The sequence below is a fragment of the Acyrthosiphon pisum genome, chromosome X, assembly GCF_005508785.2.
Source record: "Acyrthosiphon pisum isolate AL4f chromosome X, pea_aphid_22Mar2018_4r6ur, whole genome shotgun sequence".
Taxonomy (NCBI): domain Eukaryota; kingdom Metazoa; phylum Arthropoda; class Insecta; order Hemiptera; family Aphididae; genus Acyrthosiphon; species Acyrthosiphon pisum.
Window position 1 is genome coordinate 53704941 of NC_042493.1, and position 20890 is coordinate 53725830.

Genomic DNA, 20890 nt, shown 5'->3' on the forward strand with positions numbered 1-20890 from the left:
TTTTGCAAAAAATATTTTAATTATTATTGCATTTAGATTTTTATTTTTAATATAACAATTATATTAAAAAATATTTTAATTATTATTGCATTTCGATTTTTATTTTTAATAATTAAGTTTTGCGGAAAATATTTTAATTATTATTGCATTTCATAAGTTTTGCGAAAAATATTTTAATTATTATTGCATTTCAATTTTCTGATCTTTTTGCACATTGTTTTCTTTGTGATCTTTTATTGATATAATATGAAGTGTGCCAGGATTGGTATATACATACTACTTATAAGTATTATAATACAAATAATAATAAATCATAGTAACGGCTAACATATTATAAGAAAATTAATTCAGAGCATCGAGTTTATTATGAGTGTATCGTCGTTGTATTTAGTTATGTAGAATTGTATTTATTTTTTATTTTTATTATTTTTTTAATTTTAAGTACTTAGTTGTATTAACAACAAAATAAACATATTTTTTTCAAATGGTAAAGTTATCGATTCATTACGATTTACAATAATATTACTTCTTTTATGGTTGTATTTTAAAATTAAAATAATGAAGTATGTTTGTCAAATATTTTTTAGGAATTTATACCAAATTGTATAGATCATTTTTGGTGGAGTGTGGCAATAGATTACTGATTTAATTGTATACAAATATATGACAATATTACATTAAAAGATAGTTAAAAAGTAAGTAATATTTACCTCTAGTAAATTACATTTAAACCAATTCTTGTAATTAAAAGTACTAATGCATTTACAAATGAACCAAAATTGATAATCAGACTATAAAAATGTTTAGAAAAAATATAATTTTTATCATTTAAAAAAAATGTATTTTATTTTGCAATTGGTATAACACTGCGTGCTTTAATTTTTTCTTGAAAGTCCATATTATGATCAATCCATATTCATTAAAAAACTATGCGTACAAAGGCGTACGCATAGTTAACGAAGACATAAAATACAGACTGTATAATATACAATGATGAAATAGGTAATAATAATTAATCATCTATCCAAATAATCCCCAAGTTCGGTACATTGTAAAATAATATTTGATTATGCAATATTTTTATTATTTTTATTTTGTAACCATCGCTGACAAAAGTTCAGAAAACAATTAAAAATATGAAATTAAATTTGTTTTTATATCATAGTGTCTTTTAATATTTTATCTAATTTTTATTTAATTATTTTTAAATGTCTGAAAAAATATTCCATCTGACAGTATTTGATCAGAATATATTTGTGAATAAAAGTGAATCTGCATCAATATTTATCAGCTAAAATATGGTTCTACTAAAATTCGCGTCCCATAAAAATATTTTCGGCTGAACTGTGGTTCGGACATTATATTTTCAGATTTTTAATATGCACTCCCGGTTTTTAATGTCAAATTCGCACCCATAATAAACACGTGTTCCTCGATCAACTGTAACCCTCGCACAATTCTAATGTCCGTAGTTAACCAATAAAATAAAAATTAATAACAATAATATATTCATATTATATTGCATATGAAATTATTATAATATATCTTCTAACTACTATATAAATGTGAAATGAAAATCTCTGTACAGGGTAAACTCTACAACTACTTATCAGATCTTCTTAATTTTTTTTTTAAACAAAAGAGTATATCATGGAGAAGATTTCTATGAAAGAAAATTTTAAGAAAATTTACCGGAAAAGTAGGAAATCTGGATGTCAAAAATACAACAATGGCGCCATCAGAAAAAATAAACTAAATAATAAAAAATATAGTTTATTGTTGCAGATTAAAATAGTTATAGTGTATTATATTATGATATTGGTTGATCGGGCATGTTTGTTGATTATTATTATTATGTTTTGCCAATATATATAAATAAAAATGAATGTTTGTGTGTAGATTAGACATCTGGGAAGAAGAAAGGCTAATTTAAAAATGGTTAAATATTCTTTCTTTTAGTTATCTTATTTTAGTATGGTTAGGTTAGGTTAGGATTTTGTATCAATTGATTATATTAATCCACCATAGGTGTAATACGACAGACTTGATATAACTTTGATACTTTAGAGTTATATCATAAACTTACGTACAAACAGCACGGGGTTTGCGATCTACCACAGGTAGATTGCCCACCTGATAATATACTGCTGCGAATCAGATTTCTTATTCCGGGCAACGGAAAGTTAAGACATGTTTTGAACACCATAAACCGAATATTAAATAATGAATTGAACGAAGTTTGAGTCATATAGAGTTAATACATTTAACGGGCAACGAAGTGCACGAGATCAGCTAGTTATTATACAATTTGTAATTATTATTTAAAAATACACAATGGATGTGTAAAAAGAACTATTTGTATTTTACAGAATGGAAATAAAATGATTGTATTTTATTAGAATTGGAATAGGTTAATAAAGCAATGTATAATATACACTTGATTAAAAAAATTAGGTTAAATTATTTATAAAAGTATTTAATTATTTATGAACCTCTGCAAACATCATCATGCAATATAGTTTTGTCACTTGTAGTAATTGCATATTGGTTAAGCGTATTTTTTAAAATATAATATTTTTAATAGGTTTAAACTGTAATTTTCACTACTCATATGTTTATCAATGAAGTTTATATTTACATGCTAAAATAATTTGTACCTATAATAAGTATTATCAGATTTCTGTGGTAGAAAAAATATAAAATACTTAAATAAAATAGTCGGTAATGAACTATTGACCAAAATAAAATTACGCTAGCTACATTACTGTGTATTTTATCTAAAAGTTATATTGATATAAGTCTCACACATTTTCTATCTTTATTAAAAATAAAATGTACAGAAAAGTTACGCTATTTAGGTATTTTCGAATTTTATGAATATTTTTTCAGTAATTAAATTTTATTTTTTATAGTTTATACAAGAATGCTAATACGACACAACGTTTCTGCTCAGAATCATTTTTCGTATTCAATATTTTATCATTGAATTCAAATATAACACACCCTTTACAATGACATACTCGAAAACTACTGTAGAGCAGAGCAGTACCACTTGTTCATCTTTTGGATTATGTTTTTGCTAGTGGTTCGCCTTTTAATATTAACAAGGTCTTTTATTTAGATATTTGTATCTGAAAAAGTTGTAATATTTAAGACTGGAGTGTTCACGGATTATATCACTTTTTAGATTCTCGATCTATTATTTTGATATTGTCTTTGTTGTTTTCGCTACATAATATCATAATACAAGTGATATTAATTATTTCCATATAATTTGTTTCAAGTATTGTTTTGTCCTCAATAATGTTCGTTAAATGACTGTTGTATTTTTAAAAACTGTTAAATGTGTGTAGGACGAGTTAGCGAGAATTTCTAGTTTTGGAATTTAATACGTTGGTTTTTTATACTCAAAGATTTATAGTATAGCTATTATTTCTCCTGGGTATAATTATAAGCTTAATCATATTTCTAGTTGTATATATCTGATAATGATGTTTTTGTATACTATTGCAATTTCTACTGTTTTTTGTTTTGATTTTAAGACACATTATCAAAAAAGTTCATGGCTACGTGCCAGGCCTTGGTTCATATCCTCCCCATGTAAAATAGTAAATAACTGATCATTTTTACTATAATATTTAGCCTTTTACTAATATTATATTTTAAGTATTTGAGGTCATGAATCTAGTTGATTGCTGTTAAAGAACATACCAATAAATGTAATTTTGTTTTGACCAGGGCTTAAATTCTAAAAAAAATATCGTTTTTCCGTTTTTGGGTATTTAAACGTTATACAATTTTAATATTTAACGATATTGTACGTTGAAACGTTATTTGATTTTTTTCCGTTTAACGTTATTCAGTTTTTAAACGTTATTTTAATTTTTCGTTTTTGTTAAACGTTATAATTTAAAAATAAATATGGAATTGTTTTTTTTTTTTATAATAAATTCTACTGTTATTTGTGCCATAATTATCCACACTGTTATTTAAGAATTATGAAATTAGTAGAATTTGTTGGCCAGGTTACATTACCTATTTTCAATCTTCCTAGAGTTTTTAGCAAGGAGCTAACTGATCAGTTAACCATTATCAGTTAAACTATTAAGTAGGTATATACCATAGACGATTAGATGAAAGGAACTTAATCACAATTTGAAGACAAATCTACAACTAACTAAACAACAATTATAGCAACTTGAAATTATATCAAATTATACTCCAAATAACACGCCCGCATTTTTTCACCAATTAAATCGAACATAAATGGATAATTATTAGTTGAATATTTAAATTTACTTATAAAGTAATGAATTCAATATTTATAAATAAACCTGCGATAAAATAATTCGGAAAATATAAATTATTGTCAACACAGGTTAGCCAACTTTGAATTGTTCATAACTATAAGATTTTTAAAAAAAAATGATATTGGGCTCAATGTAAAAAAAAAATCACAAACGTTATTTGCAATTTGTTTCGTTACAAATACGTTTATTGTTTAGTTTCAATCATGAATTATGATTAATGATATACTCGTATTATGTTTAATGTTATTCGATTTTTTTCGTTTTTCGTTTATTAATTTCGTTTATGTTTTTTTCATTTTTTTTCCGTTATAGCGTTATAAATTATAACGTTATAATAACGTTTTGAAGCCCTGGTTTTGACTAGGAATGACAGTTTTTAGATTTTGCACAGAGAGAAGGAATGTATTGATTTTACAATAATGTGTGTTTTTTATGTCTATAATCAACGGTTAGGGTAGTAAAAATGTTCAAGTTGTCAAGATCAGCATCTTTTCTGCTAGAAAAGTGAATATTAGTTTTTACTTTTGGAGGTTAAAATTCAAATTTCCATGTAGTTCTAGATAGTGCCTAGAAAAATAAAAACAAAATTAAAAAAAGTGGTAATTTTTACAAAAAACAATTTTTGAAAAAAATCTATTTTATTGTTTAGGGGTAATTCAAAAATTAATAACAGTAGCCTTTTGCAATTTTCACTCAACATTTATATAAGTATTTTAAATGAATGGTAGGTACCATTTTTTAAATGTTTGACCATTTTTGAGCTAGTTATACCTAGCCTGTAAGTATGTTTTGAATTTTATAAATTGTTTTAAAATTATTTTTAATAAAAACTTTTTTCACTTACTTGGTAAAAAGCTTGAAGATTTAATGCAAGGCCCCTTATAAAACATTAATTTAAATTAAAAAATATTAAATATACATACTTACGATTATTTTTAAATGCATTTAAAATTCAAATTTTGACAAAATAAATCCAAATTTCGAAAATGTTTATACTATTTATTAGTTAGAAATTCATAAAAATATTTCCTTTCATAGCTAACATTAGAAATGTTGATAGAAATCTCTCCAAAAATGACCCTACTTTCAAAAAAAAAAAAAACATTTACAGGAGTAACATTAACTTTTTATGAACGTTTAAATTTAAAATGCTTAGGATATTAAATGTTCATTGGTAAATTAATGCATTTTCATCAATCAATTTTTATATTTTGTTGTAATTCAAAAACCAATAATGATATTTAAAATATTTACTAAATGCTCAAATATCAATTACCCAAATATGGTAAAATTTTAAAACCATTTTGATTCTTTTTGAGCTATTTATAGTATTGAGAAATTTTTAAAATGTTGTAAATTATTTTTTAATAAGAAATTCATAAAAGATTTTCTTTTCATAGCTAAGATTAAAAATGTTGATGAAAAGATTTCACGTAAGTTTCTTACCTATAACAAAAAAAAGTATACTTAAACGGAAAATTATTTTTTTATGAGCGTTTGAACTTATAATTTTTACGATATCTGATATTCAGCGGTAAATAAATTATGGAATTCCTATTAATTGATTTTTGATATTTTCAAAACGGATAAACGTAGACTCTTGTTCACCAAATATGTATAATAGCAGTTTCCATAATATATGGTAACATTTTCAAACTATTTTGACTTTTATTGAGCTATTATAGCCATGATAATGTTTCTAATTATGTAAAATGTTTTTTAGTTAGAAATTCATAAAAGTTTTCTTTTCAGAGCTAACATTAAAAATTTGAATTGAAAGTTCCCAACGAGTTTTTCTATCTTTATCAAAAAGAAAAAGTTCACCGGATGGTTACGCTGTTATAGCAAAGAATTATTTTTGATTTTCGATTTTTATAATTTTTTTTTTTTATCTATTAAATCAGATTATTTATACAAGTATGCTAGGTTGACACAACATCTTCGCTCAGAATCGTTTTTCGTATACAATGATACCTATATGAATTAATTCAAATATAACAAATCCATTACAATGATATGCTCGAAAACTGCTCTGTACAGCAGAAAGGTAGTACCCACTTGTCAACTTTTTTATTTTATTTTTATACGGTACCCTTTTTCTTAGGAAAAATAATGCATTGATATACTTAAAATCGAGAATTTAAAAATAAAATGATATTGTCATTATTCTGACTTAAGATGATGTTTCTTAGAGAACTCCTTGGATTGTTGTAAGCTTAAATATTATACAAAAGGCTATGCACAAAGCAAGAAGGTTAGCTTTTATAAGATATTTTATTTATTCAGTTAAGTCATTGTAAACGTGTTGAAATAATTTTACTTGGAACGTCGAGAATTGAGGGTGCAACAATGTCGGGGAACCTAGTTACGATATTATAGTTATCCATAAAAGGTTTTCTAGTCCTTATGGATGAGTTTTCCATAGCTGGGGGTTAGAGTACTGTGTATGAGGTATTTCATCAACAATAAGACACGTTTGGCTTATCTTTATATATAAAAATGGTGACAAAATGTATACTAATTCATCAATATCGAGAACGACTGGGTCGATTTGGCTGATTCTTTTTTCGCTGTGTTCGTAATTGTCAGGACAAGGTTCTTATGAAAGCATTTGTCTAAATTCATCGAAAAGTAGGAAATCTGGATGTCAACAAATACAACAGTGGTGCCATCGGTCCAGAACAAAAATAAACTAAATGATAAAAAATTTAGTGTATTATTTCAGATTAAAATAATAATAGTGTATTATTTATTGGTTGCTATTGGGTACGGACATATTTGTTGATTTGTATTATTATTTTAGATTCTGAGCGGAACGAAAAATTGTTTTACAATGATATATTTTTTTCTTTTTCTTTTTTTTTTCTGTCCGCCACATTTTGGATAGTAAGTATGCTTCTATTTTTGAGATCAGCATTTTTATGATAGAAAAGTGAAACTAGTTGGTACTTTTAGGAGGTCAAAATTGAAAATTACAAGTAGTTTTAGAAAGCGTCGAGAAAAACTACCTACAAATTATGAAAAACCGCTAAAATGAGATTTTAATTTCTAACGATTTGTGTATCACCATAGCAATAAATAAAAAATAATAATATTATAAGGACTACGCTAACTGCACAGAATCGTTTTTCGTATACAATGGTTTATCATTGTATTCAAATAATATAACATATCCATTAAAACTATTGTACAGCAGAGTGGTACCAACTTGTCCAAATTTTTTGTTAATATATATCACACCAAAAACACTTCGTTACAACTTCGTGTAAAAAAAAAAGCTAAGTTAAAAAAAAAAAAAATATAATGATTAAATCTTTAAAAGACGTGATATAATATGGAAATTAAGTAAAATGCTATTTTATAATATTACAAATACATATGATACATTATTAATTACTATAATTACTGTAGTGGTTACTTAATTGTATTTTTTAAGTATACTTCTATGAAATAGTTAAACATAATATGTTGACTAAGTATTTAACATTACAATTGATCTTATTTGTCATCATATGTATTTGTAATATTATAAAATGGCATTTTACTTAATTTCCATATTAGGTATATCACGCCTTTTAAAGATTTAATCATTACTAAATTTTTTTTTTTATAACTTAGATTTTTTTTACACGGAGTTATAACGTAGTGTTTTTGGTGTGATATCAACTATTTTTAATGTTGATGTGTTAATTATCTGGTATTCTATAATAATAATAATAATAATAATAATCTTTAATAACTGCTGGCCTCCTGCTAATTTTTTTTCCATAATTAATAATAATAATTAATATTATATTACATAATAATAAATTATTATAATAATAAAAGTATAAACACGTCGCGAAAAATCGAGTGCAAGTCACGAAATGGTTTGTTTTTGCAATTGTCAGTTGTCAGTTGTCACCATAGAGTACCTAATAATATCCTCTATGCGTCGTCGTAGTACATCGTCGCTGCCACCGCCGCCGCCGCGATGAGAGTAGTGGGAATGGATAAGCGGCGGGTCGGGGGGGGATATTTACGATATTTTCGTTCCCCGACCCACCGCCGTTCCTTCCCCACTGTTCCGTACGCAAAATCGGTCTTAAAAGTACTCGAACATTTTTGCTTATAAGTTATAACTTACAAACTATCTAACCAATCTGCTAGCGAATTCCTCTATTCCCACCTGCACAATATTTCTGATCGATTGATACCTCATACTACTTTATATGTTCAGCCGTTTGCCCTGTAGAGCTTGGCAAAGAATTGACATAAATTAGGACGATTTTTCAATGTTAAAACCCGGTGTCCTGTTATTATACGTTAGTGGCTACTCCGCAGTATTTATTTTTACTTAGCTTCGCGCCACTACCGTCGCGCTGGATAAATGATTGTTTGTGTGTAGATTAAACATCTATGAAGAAGATAGGCTAATTTAAAAAGTCTAAAGTTTGGTTTTATTTATTCATAGGATTTTAGTACGGTTAGGTTAGATTAGGAATTTGTATTAATTGTTTATATTAATCCACCATATGTGGAATTAAGTAAAAATGACAAACTTGGTATAAATTTGATATTTTAGAGTTAAATCATAGACTAACGTAAAAACAGCACTGGGTCCGCGATCTACCACAGGTAGATTGTCTACCTGATAATATACTGCTGTGAATCAGAATTTTTATTCCGGCAACGGGAAGGTTAAGATAAGTTTTGAACTCCATACATTGAATATTAAACAACGAATTCAACAATGTTTGAGTCATATACAGTGGTACATTTAACGGGTAATGAAGTGCATTGATCAGCTAGTATATGTATAATAATAATTATATTTAAAATAGTACTTTACTGTATAAGAGGTCGACAGTTAATAAGTGTGTATAGGAGAGTTCAGTCCTGTCAATGGTTACTGTCGAATTAATTGCCGTGTGTAATTTCAATAATAAATAATGATGTTGGTGTGTCAACAATTTTTGAGTGAGTATATATTTTGTATTGGTCAACCCTATATAGTGTTTGTTTAGTGCATAATATATATATAAGGTGTAAGGAATGTTACAAAGGACTTAACGTATACTTAACCCAAAGCGATGGAACCCGATTGAGCGTAGTCCATATTTTTTAACAGTCAAACGAATGAAACGTTGCCAATTTATCTATCTTGTTTTATTTGTTAATCGCTGTGCTTTACGCGTCGTATTGGAGGTATATTTTAATCATAAGTCAATAGTAGACTATGCATCTGAATTCATGCCAATTACGTTCAAATTACATTATCTAAACATTTTATATTTTGTCCGATATTGAATCAGGTTTTTAGATTGTTGGCCAAAAGTAGGTTAGACTTAATATTATCAAGCTTTAAATCAGAAAGACGAAAATATTTGCAAATGTTGGAGCTTTAGAGAATAGATTTATTGGGCTCAAAAAAAAAATGGCGAGTTGTTAAAATCACAGCTATGATTTATTCTGGGCCCGATAAAAATAAAATATTATGAAATCAAGTGGACAACATAATCGTGTAGGAAATTCACCTGATAATTTATAAAGGCAAGTATTACGTGAAAATTGTAAAATATGCGTTGAAGTGTAACTGTCAACTTATCCTTCAAAATTGATCAGATACGAAATTTAGAATAATTTAGAACTATCTTAAATATTTCTTAAAGATTTAAAAACAGTTCGTAAGGTTGTGTATGACTGGTGACGAAAAATCCTCCCCACATTCTGGAAGTCAACAGAAGACGTTTTTTTACAATTAAATTTAATGGAAACTCAAGACCATATTTTTAAATAGCATGGACAACTGTTTATACATAATATGTATTAATGAGAACAATAGTTTTGTACGCATTACTTGTGATTTCAACCTACGATTTATGATAAAAAATAACACGATAACTTTTAAAGGGCAGCTCACCAAGCCACATACGAAATTTTTGAAAATTTACAATTAATTGCTTGCCGATTTAATTTAGGCCAATCATAGTGGCGAAAAGTAAGTACAAAATAAAAAATGGTATTGCATTGACTTTCTTGTCTAAATTGACATATCATTGATCTAAGCATTTTCGAAAATGATTATGTTATATAACTATTTTATTGGTCACAATTCAAAGATAAGTGAACCTTATGAAGTATACTTATAATAAAATAAGAGCCAGACAATAATATTTGCAATGATTTTATAATATACAAAATATGTATTGTAAAATAAATGGTATTTATATTCATATTCTATAGTAACGAATAGTTATTCAATTAGGATTTTTGGTCATTACATAATCATTTGAATCAAGAGCCTACTAAAAACGCATTCTAGGTATGCTACGGCATTCACATCTTATAGAGGATTTGGTATACCAAAGTCGGATATCATTTTGAGCATTATTAAGATCAGGTATAATACTCTCGTGTGCTGCATGTTGGATCAGGGTCAACAATCTGCTTGTGACCTTCCACCTCCTTGAATACATCGGGGTAAGTGAATCTTGTTTCACCGGGAGAAAACTTGGGGAGGAATACGACAAGCTAATAATTGACAGTCTAAACTTAAAATTATTGTAAGGTGGAATTGGTTTTATAATGATGATACCGATAATTTAGGCATATTGATATGTTATCTGGTTTTTCTTTTAACGTGGAAAAATATTCAAAAACCGAGTTTCATTGTATAGTTATATGCAATTATACTAGTATAAATATAACCTTGATGGGTGGTCTTCAACCAATATGCAGTTATAAAACAGTGTAAATCAGATCTTAGGGGTCATTCACTTGTAGCGTTCTGGATACGGCTCAGTTAATTTTGGTTTAATTGTAACACGGTACAAGTGTCACTTGATTTTAATAAGATTCGATTCAAGTGTTATTAGCTTTTGTCAGAACAAATTAGAACTGAGTGGGGCAATACGCCTACGGTGGATTAAATATCCGCTAACCACGGATTGGATACGTCACTCGATACATTTTAGTTACACTGATATAATACAAAACTTACATTTGAATATAAAATAAAATATTATTTACATATTAAAGTGCACACTAAATTTAAGCTTTTACAGAACCATCAATAGCGGTATGTATAAGTTTTTATGAAAATTAATTGGTGAAAATATGATCAGACGGCGTTCTAGATAGGCATTTTAGCTACACCGCAGTCATAGGTTCGTTTTTCGCTATATTAATATTACAATAAATATATTTTGAGTTTGTAACTCATCAAAGTGTGATTTGAAATATAAACGAATGGAATAATTGTTTAATTTTGAATTATGTTATTAAAAAAAAAATATTATAATAAATAAAAATAGTTTACTCACATTAACGTTGTTATTAGGTGCTTGATAATTACATAATACGTATACAAATACATATTATGTAAATAAGTATATAATTGTCAACGTTTGAAAATTAAAATTAACAACACGTTTTCACCATGTTGTAAATTATTTTTAAAATCTTAATCATATAATGTTTGATTCAAAAGGAATTAAAATTATTTCCTGTATTTATTTTTATACCTACTTAACGGGTATAATATTTAATATTATACGTGTGTAATGCGTATACGTACCCACACACGAGTTGAACCAAAACACCCTTTGCCATCCCATGCAGTCATAGAACTTGGAAGGAGACGTGTCCTTGCATGCGCAATTCGTCCTCAACATCGTCCCCAGTATGCCAAGAATGGACTCACGACACGTGGATGGAGGTCCCGCACACCGGCTGGTCGTTTGATCCACCGAACACGTTTGTTCGAAAGCTTCAAGTCGAGACCTGCATGAAAGAATATCGGTTAAAAATATATTTAGGTATGTTTACTAAATTATATCGATTAATACATTTTACGATAGTATAGTAATATTATACGATCGATTATTCTATACGTTTGGCAATAGGTACATACAGTTGTATATGATATAAAACAGTTTACTTATAAAATTCAAAATATGATTTATAATACTATACTACTATTAAGATATCAGATATCAGATCTTATAAGATTCATAACTGATTATCTTTTCTGTATTTCCTTATGGGCTTATCAAATGATATACTCTTTTAAATTTCAGAGTGGACTACTCATTAAATAATAATATAAGTTCAAGTATACTATAACAGTACCTACGTATATATGTTCATAATAATCAAGTTACTTTTGTTACGAATAATTAACATTCATTTGTTGGACATTTTATTTGTAATTTTGTATTTGTTTTCCATTATTAATAATTACTCTATTGCATTGAAAATATTAAGTTGAATTTAGTTATGTACACATTGCATAACATTTTTTGTAACCGACTAGCAAGTAAATTTTAAAATTATAGTAGCTTGTAAATGTTATGAAATCAGGCACATTATAGATTCTGAATGTAGTTATGGGTTTTTTTGTGTGTGTTTTACATCACATACTAAAGAAACAAACAATTATAACTATATCTTTGATGGTGATGTCTGGTAGCAAATTTTATCTAAGTAATTGGTAGTTGGTATTTTAAGTTGTGAATATTTTAACGAAAAATCTCGATTATAGTTACTTTTTTGTGGGTGATTCAAAAAATGTTTTGTATATAATGGAAACTTCTGACCTAAGCTTTAATAATAGTATATCTATAAATGGTAATTTGAGTGGAACGTTCAAAATATGTGATACGGTCGAGATATTATGTGCATGGTATTATTATTTTTTATACGTTTATATTGTACTAAAATAATTCAGCGTCAGTGTTTTACTGCATTGTATGTTTTCAATGTAGTATAACACTTTGATAAAAAATATTACTAAAAAAATACTTTCCTATAGTAAAATAATTGGTCGATATTAATAATTAGTGTCTGGTCCAAACGTGCTTTATCTGTAACTGGCTACCTTATGATACGTTTGGACGTGAAACAAGCAACGCATATGTTGCACCCGAATCAACCATAACCCATTTTTAAGATCTTATTTGAAACACCAAACGACCTTAAAATACAAGTTTAACCTTAACCCTAATAAAAGATATAATCTATGCGTGACACGCGCTATTATCGGTTATATTTGGATTATAACGTTAATTTTTACTTTCTATGTTTTTTAATGAGTCATGATGAACTATGACATATAAAAATAAATGTATTAAACTGAAAAATACATGTCCATTAATAATAAATTACAATATAAAAGGACTGAGAAAACACAATTTTATGCTTTGTAGGTATGAATAGTTGTAACCTATAAATATAATGAAATTCTTCAAATTTATATACCTATCAAGAGTAGTTTGTTTATATTCTAATTTTCTATTTCTTAATGAGCATAAAAAACAAAGCAAACTCAACAATATTTTTCATATTATTATATGTTACAAATATATTAATTATTGGAATAAAATGCTTGCCTAGTTCTTGTCTAGATAAAGAGGCCATAAATTCCAATAGGTATCTAACAGTGGTGGATACAATGTGGCCCTTTTGTGTTGGTGTGAGTTATTTTGCCGAGTTCCAGAACAAAAATGTGTATCGACTCGTTATTTCAATTTAAACTATAGGTAATTTAAACTATGTATACTTTTTATTAACAATTAAAAGATATACTATAATAGTAGGTACCAAATATTAATACATAGGTCGTACAATTTCTTATATACAAAATAATGAGTAGGAATTGGTGAATACAATTAAGCGATGTTAGGATTTTTTAGGAAGACATTGTATTGACAATTGATTAATCACATCTGTATCCACAATTATCTTATTGCATATATTAAATATGCATACATAAAATCATAATCCGGAAAATATATGTTATTATATATAATATATTAAATGTATATAATTTATTATCAAATATCGAACTATCCTTAAAAAAATGAATCTTTTATTAATGAGATTAATATTTATCTATTTGTATTGGATTCGACTATATATGAAACTAGCTGCCCGACCTTCTTCCGGAAGAAATTATTTTTTTATAATTTAATTTAAAAACATAAGACTATTTTTTGGCTATACAAATAATATAATATAATTACATATTGTTATTGCTAATTTCTGAAAATGATAAATCCTAAATTTTGAATTCAACCACTGGAGTAGTAAATTTTATTCTTTTTATTATAGAATAAAGATAAGGTAGAAAAATATGTAACAATAAATTATTTGTTCAATGAATAATATATATTTCAAATGGAAAAATGCAAGTACAAACAAATAAATAAATAAATAATTAATAATAATAATAATAATAATAACAATAATAAATAGACAAACAAACTGGTTTCCTTCGTCTCTAAAATCAAGTTAGATTCTTATATATATATATATATATATAGATTATACATATTAGTTACACCTCTCTGTCATTATTTTTGAGGATACGCAGTCGTTTGTAAATATTTGAAGGGTAAAAAGTTTTTTAAAATCATTTTTCCAAATAATATGTGACATATTTGAACAAAAATTATGATATAGAAAATAATTAAACCGTTTATGCAGTCATATCAAATCGGTTTGAAACGGGTTTTCTAATTGGCTCTAGACGTGTTGTAACGTATTGATCAATAAAACGGTATATATATACGCATTGCGCATGGACGCACAGATGTATGTTATAAATATTATATTATTATACATAGTTTGAAAAATAAACTGTCACGGCAGCCTTCAGTCATCGTTTACCACCAACAGCAATAATATAATAATGTTATATGTAGAAAAAATATATATTTATGCTGGATAATTGTTTTATAATATTAAACTCACTCGATGTTCAAAAATATTTTAATATTTTTTACTATATACGAAAATTTATTTTTACTTATCCGAAGTAACATAACATTTGAGAAAAATAATTATATTTGTCACTATTTTTTGTGGTTTAAATATTATACGATTTTAAGCTACGATATTATACATAATATATTATATTTCATTTTTCAAATCAGGATATTTTTATTGTGGAAGTTAATGTATGAAAGTCTGTTAAATTATCTGTACCTATGTAGTTAATTAGTTCGACGTAGGACGTCGATTTTTAAGTCAAAATATTAATAATATTATCATTTTTTTTTTTATTGAATGCAGAATTTTTAATCAGAATTAAAAATACATAATAATAATATAAAAATATTATATTATAATTTATAATATAAATTATAACGTTGATACGTTTTCGTATTTTTCGAATAGTTTGAAATATATGCATATTTTAAAAAGCACGCCTTACTTCGTAAATATTTTTAAATTATTTTATTTAGAATTTACCGATATATTGACAATAATAAATATTCTGTGGAAATATTATAACGCTGTAATATGTAAGATAGGGACTAGATAACGATTTTTGGATATAGTCATATCAGTTATACGGTCTAGTTACCAATTAAAGTAATTAGTTGCTCTTGTTCATTTATTCGTATTCCTATTCCTTCTAGTTTATTTTCTTATCTACTTAATTAAAATTAAAAAAAAAAATATATTAATAAATGAAACATTTGTTTGTTAAACATTTCATGTTTATAACACATATTCTAAAAAAATAACTGCGTAAAAACTTACATAGGTAATCTAAATTTTCATTACTTTAAAATCCACGACCTAGTTATAACTTACTATTTTAAGTAAAGATAAAACAATAAAAATAGTCAACATTTATTTTTTTCTAAACATTATGTAGTGTATAATTTTCTTAATTATGTATATATGAATAAACTATGTACATTGTATATATTTTATTGTTTATTGAACAGCGTATTTGTGAATAATATATTCGTATTTTAATTTTAATATTTGAATTGCAATGTTTGAGAAATTTTTTTTTCATATGTGTAAAATCACATTGTCATACGTCATAAATTAATAATTGTAATGAACATTTTAAATGTTCTTATATTATTATAATATCGATTGAAACATATCATTCTATTTTCACTGAGTTAAATAATATCATTAGGTACCTTACCCAGCTTCAATCATAATAATATATTGTATATAATCCATAGTTTAGCCTATATAATTTTACCGTTCCCATGATCAAAAAATATTTTCCATACAAATCAGTTAGTCATTGACAATATTAAGGGGATATTCATTATTTTCAGCATGAAAACATGACCACAAGGTAATAATTTGAGTTTAGAGTAGTCTTAGAGCGAAAAATGTGTTATAAAATTATAGTAAGACAGTATTTTTGAGACAGTGAAATATCCGTTCTTCAAAATAAAATTTTTACCACATTTATTGTACCTTTAAATAATAATACTATTTTAAATGTTAAAATGTTAGCTCGTACTTAAAAATAAATTTTGAAATTACATTTTAAGTGTCATCACTAAAGCATTTAGCTAATAATACTATACACTCGGTGGATTGATTGTGGTCGTTAAATGATAATTTTTTGATGAAAGGAGTTAGGATTGTTAAGAGGGAATGGATATTATTTAGGCTATATATTTAACTCTTACGATAATCTTTAGAAGAAAGTCAAAAGTTATAGTAAGCTGAGTTTTTAACAGATTTCGAAGAAACTTAAACTCAGAATTACTAAACGATACTGATAAAGAGTAAATCAGTTAACCACCGCACTACTGTATAATAGGTTTCAAGTGTACATCGTAATTGAATAAATCTTTATATGTGTTGAATTTTAATCTAAAAATAAATAATGACACGGTAATAATAATATTGTGGTCGAAGAATGTCTGTCAGCCTAAATATAATACTAATATACATTTAGATGATGTATATTATTACTATAATTGACTTTTGAGTCAATGCCGACATACAGTTACTTACTATTAACATGAAACGAGTCCGTGGTATAAATAGGAAAATCTTATAATTAATTTTAATGTTTGGAAAATTACATTCTATATAATATACAATATAATAATATGCGTAAAAGTTTCAATTCTCCATAGATTATTTTTTGAATAATTATAACAAAGTATAACTGACATTTTTAATCATTGCTTATATATTATTATCTAATTTTGTCAAAAATTAAACGGTCAATATTAATGTCTATAACTATACCTATGTACTTGTAATTGTACCTATATAAGAAACGAATAGGTACTATGCTTTTATATTTTTTTAGATTTAGAATAATATTATATAATACGAATATGTTTTATAGATTTCAGTGATCAATTATTTTTGATGATTTTTGTTATCTTACATATTATTTTATCGTTTCAATTGAATCGAGTAATCATCGTATTCTCAGAGTATTGTCAAAATGCATATTCTTATACGGATTATAAATTTAAAATAATAAACAATAATCACTGAGTGGCTTCATTATTTAATATTTTATAAAATCATGTTATCTGTCTCATATTATCTATACTTATTATGTATACTGATATAAATTGCTTATTTTGACTTAAAATTTTAAAATTTAAATTTAAAAAAAAAAAATAATATAATTAAATAATTATATATTTTTATATATAATATTATATCTATAATATAAATATATAATATATAGAAATACGGGATTTCGTCAACTATGGCCACGTGTGGTGAGTATGGCTTAAAAACATGTTCATAATATATAGGTAATTACATATAATAGAAAACACATAAGACATAACACTATTGTATTAATATGTGCACCTATAACCTATGCAATATTAAATTAATTAATAATTAGGTGCCCATATTTTAAATTTTAATAGTTTTTTTTATGAGGTTTTTATTTTGACCTTATGGATACATTTCAAAATCATGCCACACAGATGTAAAATGAAAAAGTTCTATCGGACGGTACAAAGACGCTGTATACTCAATACGTGTAAAAAAATATGTTAATTTTAACTGATTCAGCTCAGAACTTTTCCATTTCACGTAACATTTCATCGTACCTACCATTCTACAGTTATATCGATCCTAGAAATATCGTTGTTGTCGTTTGTTACGGATTAGTTTTTCGAAAAATTTACGATCGCGTAATAAAACTTTTTATTTTCTCAATCCCCGTGACTCCATGGCATAGTGGATAACAGTGCGTTATACGTCTTGTTACTTCGTAAAAAATCACAGAAAATTGAACCGCAATCATATGCACACGTCTATGGCAGGGAGTTATTTTGTTATAACGGTTTTATATATTAAAATATTATAATACACGATAGTTATTCCTATTTTTTATTCACCAGTTATGCAAACGGCTCCACCACGGCGCTGTCAGCCTCGTATGCCAGAGCTGCGTGTTCAACGTTTTTTGGTTTTATAAACCGACTTATTATAATTATTATTTATTTTTTCATATAATATACATTATATTTGACCATGGGCGTATAAATTATTTATTACTTGCCATTTGTGCATACAATAATTTTATTATAAGGATATTTTATAGGCACTGTATAGTATTAAATGGAAAAGGATTTGTAATAATATAATGTTTTCATTGTGCTCGGCCGCTAGGTTAATTAATAATTAATCAGGTGAAATTATCGTTTGTTGTTTAGTGTTTACATAATATTATTCCATATTATGGAATCGAAATTTAAATTTAAGTCAAGAAATTAAATTTTATAGTTTTACACTTTAAAAATTAATCTACGATTCTTCTAACAATGACGCGTATATACGAGCAATGTGTTAATTCATGAAATATACTACATTATAGACGATTAAGATTTAAATTCATGTAGTCTATAGGCAATACATTATTGTGGTTTAGACTAATGAGTTATAATTATGTAACAAACATATAAAAAATATTATGGGTATCTACGTGAAGTTGCTCAGAATTGGTGTTGAACCTCTCTAGGTCCATAAATTACATTTCATTCAAGGGAGGGCAGCATACTTTAAAATGCTTAAATAAAATATTTTAAACCTCATAAGTAAGGTACGTACCTATTTAGAAAGAATTTATCAAAAAATGTAACATTCAGAGTATATATATTATATGTATTGGAATAGGTACTTACTAATAATAGTACTCACATACTGTTCCAAATATTCTTAAAATACACGAAATATAAAAATTAATCTTAAGTTTCATTTCAACTCAAACAAATATTCATAAAATTACACAGCGTACAACAAAATAATTAAAACCATCCATTTTACTTCTATAATCATTGTTTGATAAAAGTTTGGCAAAAAAAAAAATGCATTAAATAATTAAAAATATTGGTACATTAAAAAAGTTTTTTTTTTTGTTTTAGAAATAAATATTTGTATGAAATATTCAGAATACAGTAGTTGTACTAAAAACTTATCAAAAGTAGTATTTAAAAAATGTTTAAAATAATTTCTTAATTTGGAAAAGAGTATGTAGGTACCTACCAAAAATATTAATTTTTTTTTTCAATATTAAATTATATAATATTTGTTTTTTAGGTTTTTATATATTTTATTTATATCTTTCTATATCAGAATATTTTGTATGCAAATTACCAGCTAAAAATCACTAATCAGTATTGAAATAATGGTTTATTTTCTAACGTATTAAAACGTATTTTAGAACATACAGAAATAAAATAGTATGAAAGTTATCCTTGACATTAGTAGTGCAATACCTTCTCTGCAAATTTAAACTGGTTGATGCTTAGCAATAACAAAAAAAAAAAAACACTTTTTACTGTTATTCTACATTATTTCACTACAGTACAATAAGTGAAAACCAATACTAATCTATATCTATAGATCATAAATTTAAGATTTTTGGTTGACATAAAAAAAAAATGATTTCAAGATAATATTATTATATTATGTAAAATTACTTCTTTGATAAGCACCAACATTACCATGTAATATTATATACATTTATAGCATATGATAAATACTATTTATTTATTTATTTATTATGATTAATCTAGCAAGCCCAATTACAATAGTTATGTGTAAACATAAAACAACAATATATAGTACAGACGAGGTGTACAATATAAATTTAAGTGATTAAAAGAAACAACAGATTTGCATATTAAAATATTAATATTAAAATTATTTGAATGTTGCATGGTTTTAATTAAAGGAGATTTTTTTACCGTCCTCTGGAACGGCTCATAAAAAACGTCATTATTTCTAGTTGTATGATCAGGAATTAAAAAAGTTAATTTCTATAATAGATCTGGACAGTCAATTTAGCCATTCAATAACTTGTACATAATACAGTTATCCTGTTTAATCCTTATAAATTTGCTTGTATTAAGTATAATTTATAAACGCGTACGTAATTAAGTACCTTCTAAATTATATATATAAATAATAAAATCATATTTTACATACTATAATGTTTGTACGAAAAATAAACAAATTTAATATAGTAAATACCACAGTAATATTTTGTAAGAAAAAATTGAATTTCAATAGTATACACAAAACTTTAGACAAGTAATAGTAATAACCCAACATAATCCAATCATTGAATTTAAAATATCATATTGACAGATGCACATTATTAAATAATTTTATATTATATTATATTATTATATATAAGGTTTTGAAATTAAATACATTTTCTCAGCATACTGCATTAGTTATTTATGTGTTAATTCAGAATGATGGTAAAACAGTATTATATACCTACACAATTACAGTGATTCTTACCCATTTAAGAATCACAGAAAATTTATAATTTTATAAGA

At 25.8% G+C, this 20890-nt stretch overlaps 1 protein-coding gene across 1 annotated transcript in view; it reads right to left on the minus strand.

Moving 5' to 3' along the window:
* LOC100167073 overlaps window positions 1-20890 on the minus strand; it is a 203125-nt gene that overhangs the window by 22817 nt on the left and 159418 nt on the right. The window contains exon 8 of the mRNA XM_001943291.5: window positions 11869-12074. Within this exon, the coding sequence (XP_001943326.3) occupies window positions 11869-12074 (206 nt within the window). The remainder of the gene's footprint in view (window positions 1-11868; window positions 12075-20890) is intronic.